Raw genomic sequence first — 15,885 nt, forward strand, 5'->3', positions numbered from 1 at the left:
TCCGGTTCATGGCCCGGTAATGTTTTGCCTTCAGTATATGCACTGAAAGGATTATGCCACTGGTGAAGGATTAGTGAATTAACAGTGGCACTCTTAAGAGTGAAGTTCAGATGTCGCAGCAGCTGGCTCTGGGTATTATGCACATGTTTTGGCACTAAATATCTGCAGTGATCTTGGAAGTATTATTATTTTTTGCTTCAATGAAAATATTGAATGTGAAGAAAGTGTTTGTCGTTTGCTGCAGGAAGCAGAACGAGAGGAGTTCTATGATGAGACCAGAAGGCTGTGCGACCTTCGACTCTTCCAGCCCTTTCTCAAGGTCATCGAACCCGTTGGCAACCGAGAGGAGAAGATCCTCAACAGAGAGATTGGTAAAGACGCGCTTCTGGTCTCATCGCACAAAGAATAGACACGCTTCTGGTCTCATTGCACAAAGAATAGACACCTTCACTAGCTAGAGGAGAAGATCCTCAACAGAGAGATTGGTAAAGACGCGCTTCTGGTCTCATCGCACAAAGAATAGACACTGCACACCATCTAAAGACACGCTTCTGGTCTCATAAAGACACGTTTCTGGTCTCATCGCACAATGAATAGACACGTTTCTGGTCTCATCGCACAAAGAATAGACACCTTCACTAGCTCAATTCAGAAGAAGGTTTAATTTGAAAAAGCTGAGTTTCAGTACAAAGGCTTTTCCTCAGCCATCCTACGTCTTGGTACCAAAACGTTGCATGTTTAAATGAAAGTTTCTACTCATAATTTGAGCAAGTGAAGATGGTGTGCACGGGTCTGCTCTTTTTTTTAACTGTTTGCGGCTACTCCACCAACAAACCTGTCACAGAGATTTTTTTCAGTGGTGCGTAAGACTTTTGATTACCTGTCACATGGAATATGGGTACCTACCATGTGACAGGTAATCAAACGTTTGCTGTAATCAAAAATGGATAAAAAAAATGTTAGGCCAAGCTTGCAGCAGGGAATTTCAAACAAAGGGATATGCAATCTGATGAGATGTGCTGCTGTACCCATTATGGACGGGAACCCCTTTTTGTAACTATACCTTTCAGGGCGGGAAACCCTTTTGGGGTAGTTGTTGCATACAGTACATACAGTATATACTAGCAACATAATTGTTTTTGGTAAATATTTGAAGCTTTTCAGAACACTTAAGGTCAGGACTTTTAGAACCGTCCTAAATTGAAGTTCAAGTTGTTTATTCTCTCATGCACAATACAATACAATACAATACAATACAATACAATACAATACAATACAATACAATACAATACAATACAATACAATACAATACAGCCAGTATAGCAACACTGACGTCAAATGATATTACTCCATGCTCATACTTCTCCAAGCTTCTCAACAGTATGAACTCCCTAGTTGTAATGTGGCCTCAGATTCAGTTCCAACTAGCCCTGTAGCAGAGCTACAACCACAGTTATATTTAGTATCTGGCTCCTGGCTGGCATAACAGCTTAACGATGATATTGACATCGTAACGCGGTGTAATCCTAATGGCTTCTAAAGCAGGGAGGATTTTCTTGTGCAGCTGAACTGGAAAAAAAGTAAAGAGATTTCACATTTTGCAGTGTTTTATAAATGCTTCCAAAAACAATGTGAAGCACAGAAGAAAACACATTTTTGACCATATTGAGTAATAAGGCCTGAATGTAAGAGCAAAATATGTTCTTAAGAGTGCTTCAAGTTTGTTTTTTTGTCGAGTGCTTTTTTGTGTTGACTTTTGTCGTTTAGTAGTGTGTTTGCTGTACACACCTTTAACCCATTTAGGCCTGACGTCGAAATTTTAAAAAAATGCCTTTTTAATTATTATTGTTTTCTGAAAAACCTCAGGTTTCTATATCAGTGGTTCTCAATATTTAATGTCAAGGACCTCAAAAATGATATGTAATATGCCGCCGACCCCCATCTGAAAATATGTTGTTCCAGGGACCCCCCCAGAAGCAAAGATTTGAGAGGCACATTTTCACAATTTTACAAAAATAGCAGACCTACAACTACAAGTTCATAACGCGGCACTCAGTGCCGCACTATGAGCTTGTAGATCTGTTATTTTTCAATAGCCCAAACACCAAAAAGGGTTCCCGCCCAAAATGGGTTAAAACTCTATGTGTGTGTCGTGTATAGGGTTAAACCCACCCTGACGTGTACTGTGCTGCTGTGTGTCGTGTATAGGTTTAAACCCACCCTGACGTGTACTGTGCTGCTGTGTGTCGTGTATAGGGTTAAACCCACCCTGACGTGTACTGTGCTGCTGTGTGTCGTGTATATAGGTTAAACCCACCCTGACGTGTACTGTGCTGCTGTGTGTCGTGTCTAGGTTTCGCCATTGGAATGCCGGTGTGTGAGTTTGACCTGGTGAAGGACCCCGAGGTCCAGGACTTCAGGAGAAACATCCTCAGCGTGTGCAAGGACTCGGTGGAGCTGAGAGACGCCAACGGGCCCCACAGCAGAGCCATGTACGTCTACCCGCCCAACATAGAGTCAGGCCAGGATCTGCCCAAACACTTCTACAGCAAGCTGGACAAAGGTAGACCACAGCAGAGATTAAAATATGTAGGGTGCATTTTGCATCCCAAAACACAGTTTATAGTTAAGGGACGCAATAAAACAATGACCTCTGCATCCACGGGATGCACTACTGTACTGTTTTTTTTTCTAGTTTATTTTGCTAGCTTTAGTTATAATAATAATTTATTTTTATGTTTTCTACTTGAATATAACCACATTATAACCATATAAAATGGTTTGTAAATTTGTAAAAATGGCAAAATATGACTCCTAACGTCATTGAAGTGGGACTCGTAAAATGTCCCTGGGACTCATCTAAAAGACAATCCCTGCATCCCGGGACTCATTACATTTAAACCTATTTACATCACTGCCACAGCCTTCCAGCGGGACATTCCTCTACTAAAACTATGGCGGAAAAATGTTTGTCGACTACCTTTTTTTTAATGATAAAATCGAGAAAAAAAAAACTAGACTAAAACGTTAGGGAGGGACTAGTGGAGAAGAGATCCAGTGTAACTGAATGACAAGTCATTTGATGTTTGGTTGAGCTCGGGTGGTGCACTCTAAAAAATAGCAGATCTACAGGCTCACAACACGTTGCAGAGCTTATAGATTTGCTTTTTTCAGCATGCAACTCAGTGTAAAATCAGCCATTACGACGCCATCGATGCCTGCCAAAATACATTTTTGTCAACAAAATCACCCGAAGATTTGTCGACTAAATCTCTGATCTTACTCAATCTAGACGCGGACCTGCAAACGTTTCTACCTTTCATGAACCTTGATTGTTACTTAGAAAAAGTAAACCAAAGACAAAGAGAGCAGAAGCAATGTAAATAAGCAGCAGGCACTGGAGCCAACTAGCCTCCCGAACAGTTAATCAATGTATTGATCCATGTTTTATTGTAATCGTAAGACAATATACTTTCAGAAGTAGCCTAGAGTCATCATTATTACAGTCACAGTCAGAGATATAGATTTTCTTTTGTTTGGCTATCAACACAATGTAGTTTTATTGATTAATTTTTCTCCTTAGCTTTCTCAAATGGCAGAGAAATTGACGAGCAAACACATTTTTTGTTTCCTCCATCTTTATACCACAGCAGGTTTATCAATTTATTTATTCATGCCGTTTTGTGAAATGTGCTGAGTCCTGATCTTAATGAGCTGCGGGTGTTAATGGATATAGCTGCTTGTTTGTTTCTTTGTATTTTACAACTTGAAGCTGATTGAAAGATGGAGCGCCACGATTTTTTTCCACCCTAAAACATGATCACCAGGTCTTATTGTTATATAAGGAGGTATAATTTTTTTCCAAAAAGTGTACAGTATTTGTAAAAATTTTGTTTTTATGTGGGCACGCCCACCAGTTCATTAAGTATGCCTGGTTTGCCTGGTGGGTGGTGATCCACCTGAACTAAAGCCGCACCCAGCTGTAGTTGTATGATAAAGGGGGAGGGCTTAGAGGAGGGGCTGATAGTGTGGTAGTACTATATTACTGTTTATTTCATTGGCCCGTTGGACTGTCAAGGGTTCAGCCTCCAGGAAGAAACCCTAAATACAAAGTTAATTCACCATTGCACATAAAAACAACTCCAGGGTGTCTAATGAAGTACTGTCACCTCATACACACATGAAAAACTGGAAAAATACAACAATTCTGGCACTCCATCTTTAAGAAAAGTGCTAGGCTAGTATTAATATAATTATTTCTCATCTCCTTCGTGTCTGTGTCTGCAGGTCAGATCATAGTAGTGATCTGGGTGATTGTTTCTCCAAACAACGACAAACAGAAGTATACTCTGAAGATCAACCATGACTGTGTGCCTGAACAGGTCTGGTAGTAGAATTAATACTGATAATAAGTTTAAACTGTTTCTGTGGTGTTTTTTCATTTGCTGCTTCCTTTCGTTTTAGGGATTTTAGCTGTTTTTGACAGGGGGGCGGGGGCATTCGAGCACGGGGCTAAATATGTATTTATTTACAAAATGTTATAGCGATTTATTTTATTATTATTTACTATAGTCCTACTAGACCCCAAGAAATTACATCTGGCCACAGAAGATCACAGGATCTACTGAATGTGAAGGAGGCCTACTGGGGGGAAGCCACACTGTGTGTCATAGGCTCAATATGCCAGTTTGACACATTCAGTAGATCCCGTGATCTTCTGTGGCCAGATGTAATTTCTTGGGGTCTAGTAGGACTATAGTAAATAATAATAAAAAAAATCGCTATAACATTTTCTAAAGAAATACATATTTAGCCCCGTGCTCGAATGCCCCCGCCCCCCCTGTCAAAAACAGCTAAAATCCCTAAAACGAAAGAAAGCAGCAAATGAAAAAAACCATTACACTCATCTTTTACTTTCTCTAATAACAACCTAAAACATGAACCTTGGTTGAAAAAAACCTGCATTTTCAGGGCATGTTTATTTTAATGAACAATCGATCGATTGTGTTCTGGCTTCAGTCAGTGAAACTAACAGTATTCCTTAAGTTCATATTTACTCTTATCACAATGAAAACAAATGGTACATGAAACATATACCATGACTTTGATTATGCATTATTAAAAAATCACACCCGTGTGAACTGAGTGGTGCAATTCCCCCCCACCTCTCTCTCTCTCTCTGTCATTAGCAGGCTGCAGCAATATCCCTCTCTATTTATGGCACAACAGCGCCCCTACTGGTAGTCAGAGTCATACACTCGTGCTCATTAACCAACACATAGACCCATGAACCAACACATAGGTGAACCAACACATAGGTAGGTGAACACGGACTCCTTGGAGTGGTTGCACCACTAAAAAATATATATAAACGTTATAAACGTTAGTAAAATCATGTCCTATACTGTTGTAGGTGATCGCCTCCTGTCCTATACTGTTGTAGGTGATCACCTCCTGTACTATACTGTTGTAGGTGATCACCTCCTGTACTATACTGTTGTAGGTGATCACCTCCTGTACTATACTGTTGTAGGTGATCACCTCCTGTCCTATACTGTTGTAGGTGATCACCTCCTGTACTATACTATTGTAGGTGATCACCTCCTGTACTGTACTGTTGTAGGTGATCACCTCCTGTACTGTACTGTTGTAGGTGATCACCTCCTGTACTATACTGTTGTAGGTGACCACCTCCTGTATTATACTGTTGTAGGTGATCACCTCCTGTACTATACTGTTGTAGGTGACCACCTCCTGTATTATACTGTTGTAGGTGATCACCTCCTGTACTATACTCTTGTAGGTGATCGCCTCCTGTACTATACTGTTGTAGGTGATCACCTCCTGTACTATACTGTTGTAGGTGATTACCTCCTGTACTATACTCTTGTAGGTGATCGCCTCCTGTACTGTACTGTTGTAGGTGATCGCCTCCTGTACTGTACTGTTGTAGGTGATCGCCTCTTGTCCTATACTGTTGTAGGTGATCGCCTCTTGTCCTATACTGTTGTAGGTGATCGCCTCCTGTACTGTACTGTTGTAGGTGATCGCCTCCTGTCCTATACTGTTGTAGGTGATCACCTCCTGTCCTATACTGTTGTAGGTGATCGCCTCTTGTCCTATACTGTTCCTGTACTGTACTGTTGTAGGTGATCGCCTCCTGTCCTATACTGTTGTAGGTGATCGCCTCCTGTCCTATACTGTTGTAGGTGATCGCCTCCTGTCCTATACTCTTGTAGGTGATCGCCTCCTGTACTGTACTGTTGTAGGTGATCGCCTCCTGTACTGTACTGTTGTAGGTGATCGCCTCTTGTCCTATACTGTTGTAGGTGATCGCCTCTTGTCCTATACTGTTGTAGGTGATCGCCTCCTGTACTGTACTGTTGTAGGTGATCGCCTCCTGTCCTATACTGTTGTAGGTGATCACCTCCTGTCCTATACTGTTGTAGGTGATCGCCTCTTGTCCTATACTGTTCCTGTACTGTACTGTTGTAGGTGATCGCCTCCTGTCCTATACTGTTGTAGGTGATCGCCTCCTGTCCTATACTGTTGTAGGTGATCGCCTCCTGTCCTATACTCTTGTAGGTGATCGCAGAGGCCATCCGTAAGAAGACGCGCAGCATGTTGCTCTCCCCGGAACAGCTGAAGATGTGTGTCCAGGAGTACCAGGGCAAATACATCCTCAAAGTCTGTGGCTGCGACGAGTACCTGCTGGAGAAATACCCCTTCAGCCAGTACAAGGTACTATAGGGAGGTGAAATACCCCTTCAGCCAGTACAAGGTACTATAGGGAGGTGAAATACCCCTTCAGCCAGTACAAGGTACTATAGGGAGGTGAAATACCCCTTCAGCCAGTACAAGGTACTATAGGGAGGTGAAATACCCCTTCAGCCAGTACAAGGTACTATAGGGAGGTGAAATACCCCTTCAGCCAGTACAAGGTACTACAGGGAGGTGAAATACCCCTTCAGCCAGTACAAGGTACTATAGGGAGGTGAAATACCCCGTCAGCCAGTACAAGGTACTATAGGGAGGTGAAATACCCCTTCAGCCAGTACAAGGTACTATACGGAGGTGAAATACCCCATCGGTTTGTGTACCGCAGCCTGTGCCTCAGCTCAAGGCTTCACGTTGTGGCGTTTACAGAGTATGGGCTATGATGTCGTTCAGACTATGGGTTTTATGGGTAAGTCTCCCATTGGCCTAGAGGCAGCCTAGAGACAGCCAACGATGAAAAGGTTTCCTAGATCGCTACTACGGTTGCTAGTAGAAGGTAGATGAACATGTGGTCAGAAACTGAAACTGTAAAGTAAATCTGCAAAAGTGGCAGTGGCAGAAATAGCATCCGGGATCTCAGTTCATGAAGCATTTAGGATTTAAGTGGTTAATTTATGCATGTGTAACTAAAGAAAAACAGTAGAATTTGTACATTTTCAGATTGAAATTACGCACGCACCCGCACACACACACACACACACACACACACACACACACACACACACACACACACACACACACTGAGGACCCCCTCTAAAATGAGATGTGACATCTCAAGGGGCTTATCCTTTCAATAAAGGTATAATATAACCAGTAAGACGCGTTAACGCGTGAAGCGAACGCAGCTGTTGTGGCAGTCTCTCACACACACACACACACACACACACAGACCTTTTTTCATTTTTATTTTGCGTGCATGTTTATTTTGTGTGTGTGATACAGCTGCGCCCTCTGGTGGCGGGCGGGTGGTGTAACAGCGGGACAGACAGACAGACACACACACAGACAGACAGACATGATCTGCAGGGTCTCATAGTTAGTGCTCACTGCATTCGAAATAATAATTAATAATAATACACACACACTCACATTGCTTTTTCCAAAACATTTTTAAAACTGTCCGTTTCGTACCGCGCTTCCTTCAATCGCTTAAAATCTCTCTCTCTCTCTCTCTCTCTCTCTCTCTCTCTCTCTCCCTCTCTCTCTCTCCCTCCCTCCCTCCCCAGTACATCCGTAGTTGCATCATGCTGGGCAGGATGCCTAACCTGATGCTGATGGCGAAGGACAGCCTGTACGCCCAGCTGCCCACGGACACGTTCGTCATGCCGTCGTACTCGCGCCGCATCTCCACGGCGACGGCCTACAACATGAACGGCGAGGTCAGCGCCAAGTCGCTGTGGACCATCAACGGCACGCTGAGGATACGCGTGCTCTGCGCCACGTATGTCAACGTCAACATACGAGACATAGACAAGGTGACCGCTAGAGCTAGAGCATTTATACCAGGGGTGGGCAACTTCGACCATGGAGAGGGCCACTATATTTCCACACTCGCTCCCTAGGTAAGTATTACTGCCGTAGCGAAAATAGCCGATCTACGAGCTCAAAACGCGTCGGTGTATAGCGGGGAGGCATTTTGTCCGGTTCTTTTTCGGTCCGAGTTTGTCAAATTGGACCCGTGAAGACCTCTACTCCACGGTCCATGCATGCTACTGTATTTAACAGTACACTGCATTTGACTGACTGTAGTACAGTATAGTCTTTTTCATTGCCTCTATTCCCCGCCCGTAGATCTACGTGAGGACAGGAATCTACCACGGAGGAGAGCAGATGTGTGACAACGTCAACACCCAGCGAGTGCCGTGCTCCAACCCCAGGTAATCCTTCAGTCAACGCCATGTCCCTTTGATCCACTTAAACCCCACACACACACTGCATGAGATCCCCCAGGGCTTTTCCCTGTACACCAACATGTCTTCACTCATTGTGAGCTTGTTGACCTTATAGTGATTAGATAGTAGAGCTATTTTTGGCAGCATGTTAGCACCAGAACAGGGACACTAGGCTTCATGTGGTTAATTTTAGAAACGCTGTTCTAAACAATGGTTTCACCTCATGCCTGTCTCTCCCCTCTCTCTCTCTCTCTCTCTGTGTGTGTGTGTGTGTGTGTGTGTGTGTGTGTGTGTGTCTGTGCGCAGGTGGAATGAGTGGCTGACATATGACATGTACATCCCAGACATCCCGCGTGCTGCCAGACTCTGTCTCTCCATCTGCTCTGTCAAGGGCAGGAAGGGGGCTAAGGAGGTAAGGAGGGGGCTAAGGAGGTAAGGTGGGGGCTAAGGAGCTAAGGAGGGGGCTAAGGAGGGGGCTAATACCAATGGATCTCAAGGTCTCCTTAACTTTGACAGTATACAAATTGAACCATTTTGTATACTGTCAGAGTTACAGACTTGTAACCTGTAGATTGTTTGAGCGCTTTTGCCACAAAAAGTACAGGTAAAGGGTTTTCTTCTGTGTGGTTCTTAGATTTTCACAAGCTTTTGCCACAAACTGTACAACCAAATGGTCTCTCAGCGGTGGCCGAACGGTTTGCGGAGCGGTCTTGATATCGGAAGGTCGCTATAGTTCGTATCCCCGGACCGGCATTGAACCCCTACCATGAAATGTTCTATGAGCAGGGCCTGGCTGTAAACAAGTTATTGAGCTTAGTCCAGTTACCCTGGGTAAACATAGTACCTTTCCTTTCCTTTTAGCTGTAAGCTTCGTACCCTATGTTAGGAAACGGCTTGCAAGTTGCCAGGTTGTGTCATGTAACACAAAGTTTACTCTAACGTATTTAGATCCTCGCTTTAGAACTGCATAGTGACCGACTGCAACATTGTAATGACGTAGACAGGCGGTGAATAAAATACTAGTGAATGTAATAGGCTACAGTCTGGATAACAATGCAAGAACAGTAACTGAGGTTATTCCCCTATAGCACCGTGTTCAGGTCCAACTCATCAATCAACTGGCTTATATAACTCCCGTTGCAGGTTTGTATTGAGATGTCCATATGATGCTCATCACTGCTTCATGTACAACTCACTCAACTGGCTGCGGCCTAAACCAAGAAGGCATTTACATCGGTTTCTCTTCATTTATAAAAGTATTTATTTCAAGTGTCCTCCTTACCTGAAGCAGTACTTGGCCCAGTCTACTTCATCATATCCACTTAGACATCTACAATGCCCTTACTTTAAAATAGGTGGTTGGACGGAGGTCTTTCATACCCATTTGATTGGAATAATCTTCATCTATCTCTTAGATCGATTTCATCCTTCAGTTGCTTTAGGACTTCCCTTCATTTACATCTTGACTCACCTTGTTTATGTTTTTAAATCAGTTATAGCACATTCACCGATATGTGTGTGTGCGCGCGTGTGTGTGTGTATTGTCTTTATCTGTGTACTGAGATGCTGCATCTCAAGGGGCTAATAAAATCTTTACAAATCTTTACAACCATGGTTGTACAAGAAAAGCATGTACGGCCCCTTACTGGTGAATTTAGGTTGAGGCCATCCCTCAGCAGTTACTAATTGGTGAGTTTAGGTTGAAGCCATCCCCAGCATTTTCTATTTGTTGAATTTAGGTTGAAGCCATCCCCAGCGGTTTCTAATTGGTGAATTTAGGTTGAAACCATCCCCCAGGGGCTTCTAATTGGTGAATTTAGGTTGAAGCCATCCCCCCGGCAGTTTCTAATTGGTGAATTTAGGTTGAAGCCATCCCCCCGGCAGTTTCTAATTGGTGAATTTAGGTTGAAGCCATCCCCAGCGGCTTCTAATTGGTGAATTTAGGTTGAGGCCATCCCCAGCCGTTTCTAATTGGTGAATTTAGGTTGAGGCCATCCCCAGCCGTTTCTAATTGGTGAATTTAGGTTGAGGCCATCCCCAGCCGTTTCTAATTGGTGAATTTAGGTTGAGGCCATCCCCAGCCGTTTCTAATTGGTGAATTTAGGTTGAGGCCATCCCCAGCCGTTTCTAATTGGTGAATTTAGGTTGAGGCCATCCCCAGCCGTTTCTAATTGGTGAATTTAGGTTGAGGCCATCCCCAGCCGTTTCTAATTGGTGAATTTAGGTTGAGGCCATCCCCAGCCGTTTCTAATTGGTGAATTTAGGTTGAAGGGCCCAGTGGTTTCTAGGCTGGCCACGGCCACCTTGACAGACAGTGAGTATTGACAGTCAAGCCTCTTTCAGTGTCAGTTTACTTTTCACCACTGAGTCTGTTACTAAGGATGCAGGATATTTAGGCTTCTCACATGACAGACAGACAAACGGTTGGTATCGTGCGGTTTAAAGTGGTAGTAATTTAAGTAAACCAAGACAGCCGCAAGTCACCTCATAGCAGATCACGTTCACGATGTTATTTTTAACCCATTTTGGGCGGGGACCCCTTTTGGTGTTTCAAGCATCACGTTATACTTTAGCTATTGAAAAAATAGCAGATCTACAAGCTCATAGCTCGGCAAACGAGTGCCGCGCTATGAACTTGTAGGTCTGCAATTTTTTGAAAAATCGTAAAAATGTGGCGCAAATCTTTAAATATATATTCTTTCAAAGTGAATGTTTTTAACTCGGGTCTAAATGGATTAATTCAACACCGACACGTTGCTAACCCATCCACTGTGTGTGTGTGTGTGTGACTGTCTGTGTCTGTGTGTGTGTGTGTGTGTGTGTGTGTGTGTGTGTGTGTGCGTGTGCGTGTGCGTGTGCGTGTGTCCTTGTTGAATGAGTGCCATCCATGGTATCATCTTTGGTTCTGTTTAACCCATTCTGACCTGAGATCAGATTCATACGAGGTTTCCACTGGACACACACTGGTCTGATGAACCAATTCTGACCTGAGATCAGATTCTAAAAATGTCAGTCGTTCTTCGAATTTTTCAAAAATAGCAGACCTACAAGCTCGTATCGCGCCACTCGGTGGCGCGATATGAGCTTGTAGATCTGCTATTTTTCAATACATAAAGCGTAACATGATGCTAACACCAAAATGGGTGCCCGGTCAGAATGGGTTAATTACTAATCGGTCAGGGGCACTGGTGTCAGACGGCCTAGAAACACAATCGACGGAGAGGATTTTTTCCATTCAAGTGCGAAGGAACTAAATCCCTTTAACCTCTATAACGCTGTCGTCGGGCAGAAACCTCCTTATCTCTATAACTTTAACCTCTCGTGTTTTACTGCTGGTACATTAATTAACCCATTCTGACCGGGCACCCATTTTGGTGTTAGCATCATGTTATGCTTTACCTATTGAAAAATAGCAGATCTACAAGCTCATATCGCGCCACCGAGTGGCGCGATACGAGCTTGTAGGTCTGCTATTTTTGAAAAATTCGAAGAACGACTGACATTTTTAGAATCTGATCTCAGGTCAGAATGGGTTCATCAGACCAGTGTGTGTCCAGTGGAAACCTCGTATGAATCTGATCTCAGGTCAGAATGGGTTAACGCCCTACTGATTGATCATACTACGGCGTCACACTCAAAAGTATAGCAGATCCACGAGCTCCAAGCGACGCATTTTGAGCCCGTTGTTGATCTGCTACTTTAGCTATTTAACCCATTCTGACCTGAGATCAGATTCATACGAGGTTTCCACTGGACACACACTGGTCTGATGAACCCATTCTGACCTGAGATCAGATTCTAAAAATGTCAGTCGTTCTTCGAATTTTTCAAAAATAGCAGACCTACAAGCTCGTATCGCGCCACTCGGTGGCGCGATATGAGCTTGTAGATCTGCTATTTTTCAATAGGTAAAGCATAACATGATGCTAACACCAAAATGGGTGCCCGGTCAGAATGGGTTAAAAAAAAATTGAATCCTGAAATGTTTTGGACATAATAACGTCCTCACACGACAGAGATGAAAAGTGAAACGGTACCAGAGCCATATGACAGTGTGTCTTTTGGTCTCTATACGTGTAGGTCTTAATCTCTATAGCTTTGCACCATCACATCTAGAACAAACAACAGTCTGAAAACATTTAAACTTGCTGATAAAGTTCAATAACCACATTTTAGCTGGTGTATGGTGTGGACCGGCCCGGGTTTCAATCTTGGGTCAAACATAAAACTTAGGGATTTGCATACAGTTTTAATACAATACATTTCTGAATAAATGAGAAAATCTCTATAATGTCTTCCTTTATATTCACATCGCATCGCATAGACGCATATTCACAACATCGCACACATTGTCTTGCAAAGACTTTACAATAAAGACTCATCTCTGAAGAACATTTTACACCTTTCACATTCCAGGAGGAACCGAGAGACATCTCAATAACAAAGAGCTTATAGTCACACCGTTTTACACAGTAATACACAATTATGCTCCCCCATTTAACAGTTAAAGGAAAGCTTTTAGCGCATTACACTTGTTTACAAGAGGGTCCACCATGTTCAATTCATCAACACATTAAGAGACGTACAAATGGACACTTCCATATAGTCAAAGGAACAGGAATTCATCATAAAGGAAGCAAAAAGGGAAAAGAAACATATACAGTGAGGGGAAAAAGGAAATAACGTGTGTGTTAAAGGAAGGCTTTTAGTTTTCTCTCTACTCACTTATTCTGCAGTGAGATGTGTGTGTGTGTGTGTGTGTGTGTGTGTGCATTCAGTAAAGTACAGTATGTCTGCATGCGGGTCTCTGTGTCTATGGGGCCTTAGTTAGCAGACACCCTGGCTGATTGATCGGACTGATCGATCAGCCTCCTCTTTGGCAGGGAAAACCTATAGCCAGAGAAGTGTGTGTGTGACTGTGTGTGTGTGTGTGTGTGTGTGTGAGACTGTGTGTGTGTGTGTGTGTGTGTGTGTGTTTCATCCGTCTACGCTGGGCATGGATACTGTAACTGACACCACAGTCATGGCTGTTCTCACCTGGTTTGACCCGCCGGCCGCGATGAGCTTGGGGTAGCGGATGCTCTTTCATGCCTCACCATAAATTAAAGATAAACACTTCTACGCTATAGCCTCTCGGTTCCAGTGCCTGCTATAAGTAGGTGCTTTTTGACCAGCTGTCGTCATGTTACTCTGTCTGACTGTCTCTGTGTCAATGATTTACTTACACGGCTGCCTCTTAGTGAAGACTCAAAGCCTAAAGATTAAGATGTTATCGGGAACGGGATTCATTGACAGGGTTGGTTTTCCTCATTGAGTTTTGTGAGCGGAAAGGCGTTACCGGAAGTCTAATCCAGCAATTAAGCGCCGATGACGTACATGTGGTATATTCAGTGGTTTATGATACTGTATACGTACTGTATGCATGGTTCTAGGTTGCTAAGCAACAGATTGAGTTTTTGGTCAAAACAAGCTTCATTGAATGGCCCATAATAACTAAAGAACAGAACCTGTCTCCGGTTCACGTCTCGGGCTCGGGTGGACCTTCAAAATAAGAGTTTCACTGAAAAACACTGCTGGTTTTTGAATAATTAATTAACGAGTACCTGGCTGGCAGTGTTTGTGTTTTAAGAGAATCTTCACGTAAACACAGCTCCTCCATACCCCTCTCCCATCCTCTCCTCCCCACAGGAGCACTGTCCCCTGGCCTGGGGGAACGTCAACCTGTTTGACCCCTCTCCCATCCTCTCCTCCCCACAGGAGCACTGTCCCCTGGCCTGGGGGAACGTCAACCTGTTTGACCCCTCTCCCATCCTCTCCTCCCCACAGGAGCACTGTCCCCTGGCCTGGGGGAACGTCATCCTGTTTGACCCCTCTCCCATCCTCTCCTCCCCACAGGAGCACTGTCCCCTGGCCTGGGGGAACGTCATCCTGTTTGACCCCTCTCCCATCCTCTCCTCCCCACAGGAGCACTGTCCCCTGGCCTGGGGGAACGTCATCCTGTTTGACCCCTCTCCCATCCTCTCCTCTCTACAGGAGCACTGTCCCCTGGCCTGGGGGAACGTCAACCTGTTTGACTACACCCACACCCTGGTTGCACACAAGATGGCCCTCAATTTATGGCCGGTTCCCCACGGCCTTGAAGACTTGCTCAATGCCATCGGCGTCACAGGATCAAACCCCAATAAGGTACTACTCGCTCACAAGTTCATGTACCATGTTGTTGTTTTAGAACCTAGTAAGTTTAAATATTCACAGAGTTCAGTTATAATAAACTGATGGTTGTCTCTTCTAAGCACATTATTATATTATATTATTTTAGATTAGATTATCCTTGGATAAAAACAAACAAACATTTTGAAGAGCTAAACAAACAGAGCAAAATAATAAAGTGAGACTCTTTGCCATTTTTTTATCTCCATGTTTTTTTGTTGTTGTAGGAAACCCCGTGTTTGGAGTTGGAGTTTGACCACTTCAGCAGCCCAGTGAAATACCCAGACATGACCACCGTGGAGGACCACGCTAACTGGACCATCTCTAGGGAGCTGGGATTCAACTTCAACCTCTCTGGACAGGTAAATAACCACCGCTGAGCACTTTTTGTCCAGCCTCTAACTTCTGTAGCCTGCTGAGGAATCTTCTAAATCCTAACAGTTCTCTGACAAACCAGTGGTTCTCAAACCTTTCCATGTCAAGGAGACCCAGAACGATATGTAATTGGCCGCCGACCCCCATCTGAAAATGTGTTGTTCCAGGATCCTCCAGAAGCAAAGAGTTGAGTAAAACATTTGCTGTGAAAGAATATAATATATTATTTGAATATATTCTATTCAAAGATTTGCACACATTTTCACGATTTTTCAAAAATAGATTATAGATCATAGTGCGGCAGTCGGTTTTGCACTATGAGCTTGTATATCTACTATTCTTTAATAGCTAAAGTTTAAATTAAGGTGACCCAGATGCGTTCCAGGTCTTAATGGGTCAACTCAGTCGCTCACTCATCCCATTACGCCAGGCTGGCGCATAGGGCAGCAACACAGTCCCTCCCCCTCTTTCTGTCTGGCCATCTTCTCCACCATGCTCTGATGGTGGCGTTGGAGTTCCTTTTTGACCGCGTTCTTGACCGCTGGGCAAGGTGAGGCGAACAGAGCGCGCTAACTGGGTCAGCTCCGGGGAACTGATCCGACGCAGCAGTGTCTCTTGTCAGGTGACCCGG

The 15,885-nt window shown here is 43.9% G+C and overlaps 1 protein-coding gene across 1 annotated transcript in view; it reads left to right on the top strand.

Annotated features, from left to right (window-relative positions):
* The window catches only part of LOC308320426 (phosphatidylinositol 4,5-bisphosphate 3-kinase catalytic subunit alpha isoform-like), a 46,115-nt gene that overhangs the window by 7,057 nt on the left and 23,173 nt on the right, over positions 1 to 15,885 (top strand). Inside the window, exons 5-13 of the mRNA XM_080770818.1 lie at positions 245 to 371; positions 2,354 to 2,563; positions 4,288 to 4,382; positions 6,586 to 6,741; positions 8,004 to 8,252; positions 8,569 to 8,654; positions 8,976 to 9,081; positions 14,703 to 14,855; positions 15,107 to 15,241. Coding sequence (XP_080626944.1) covers positions 245 to 371; positions 2,354 to 2,563; positions 4,288 to 4,382; positions 6,586 to 6,741; positions 8,004 to 8,252; positions 8,569 to 8,654; positions 8,976 to 9,081; positions 14,703 to 14,855; positions 15,107 to 15,241 — 1,317 coding nt within the window. The remainder of the gene's footprint in view (positions 1 to 244; positions 372 to 2,353; positions 2,564 to 4,287; positions 4,383 to 6,585; positions 6,742 to 8,003; positions 8,253 to 8,568; positions 8,655 to 8,975; positions 9,082 to 14,702; positions 14,856 to 15,106; positions 15,242 to 15,885) is intronic.

The sequence above is a fragment of the Protomyctophum bolini genome (genome assembly GCF_963924005.1).
Source record: "Protomyctophum bolini genome assembly, chromosome: 8".
In the NCBI taxonomy this organism is placed as follows: domain Eukaryota; kingdom Metazoa; phylum Chordata; class Actinopteri; order Myctophiformes; family Myctophidae; genus Protomyctophum; species Protomyctophum bolini.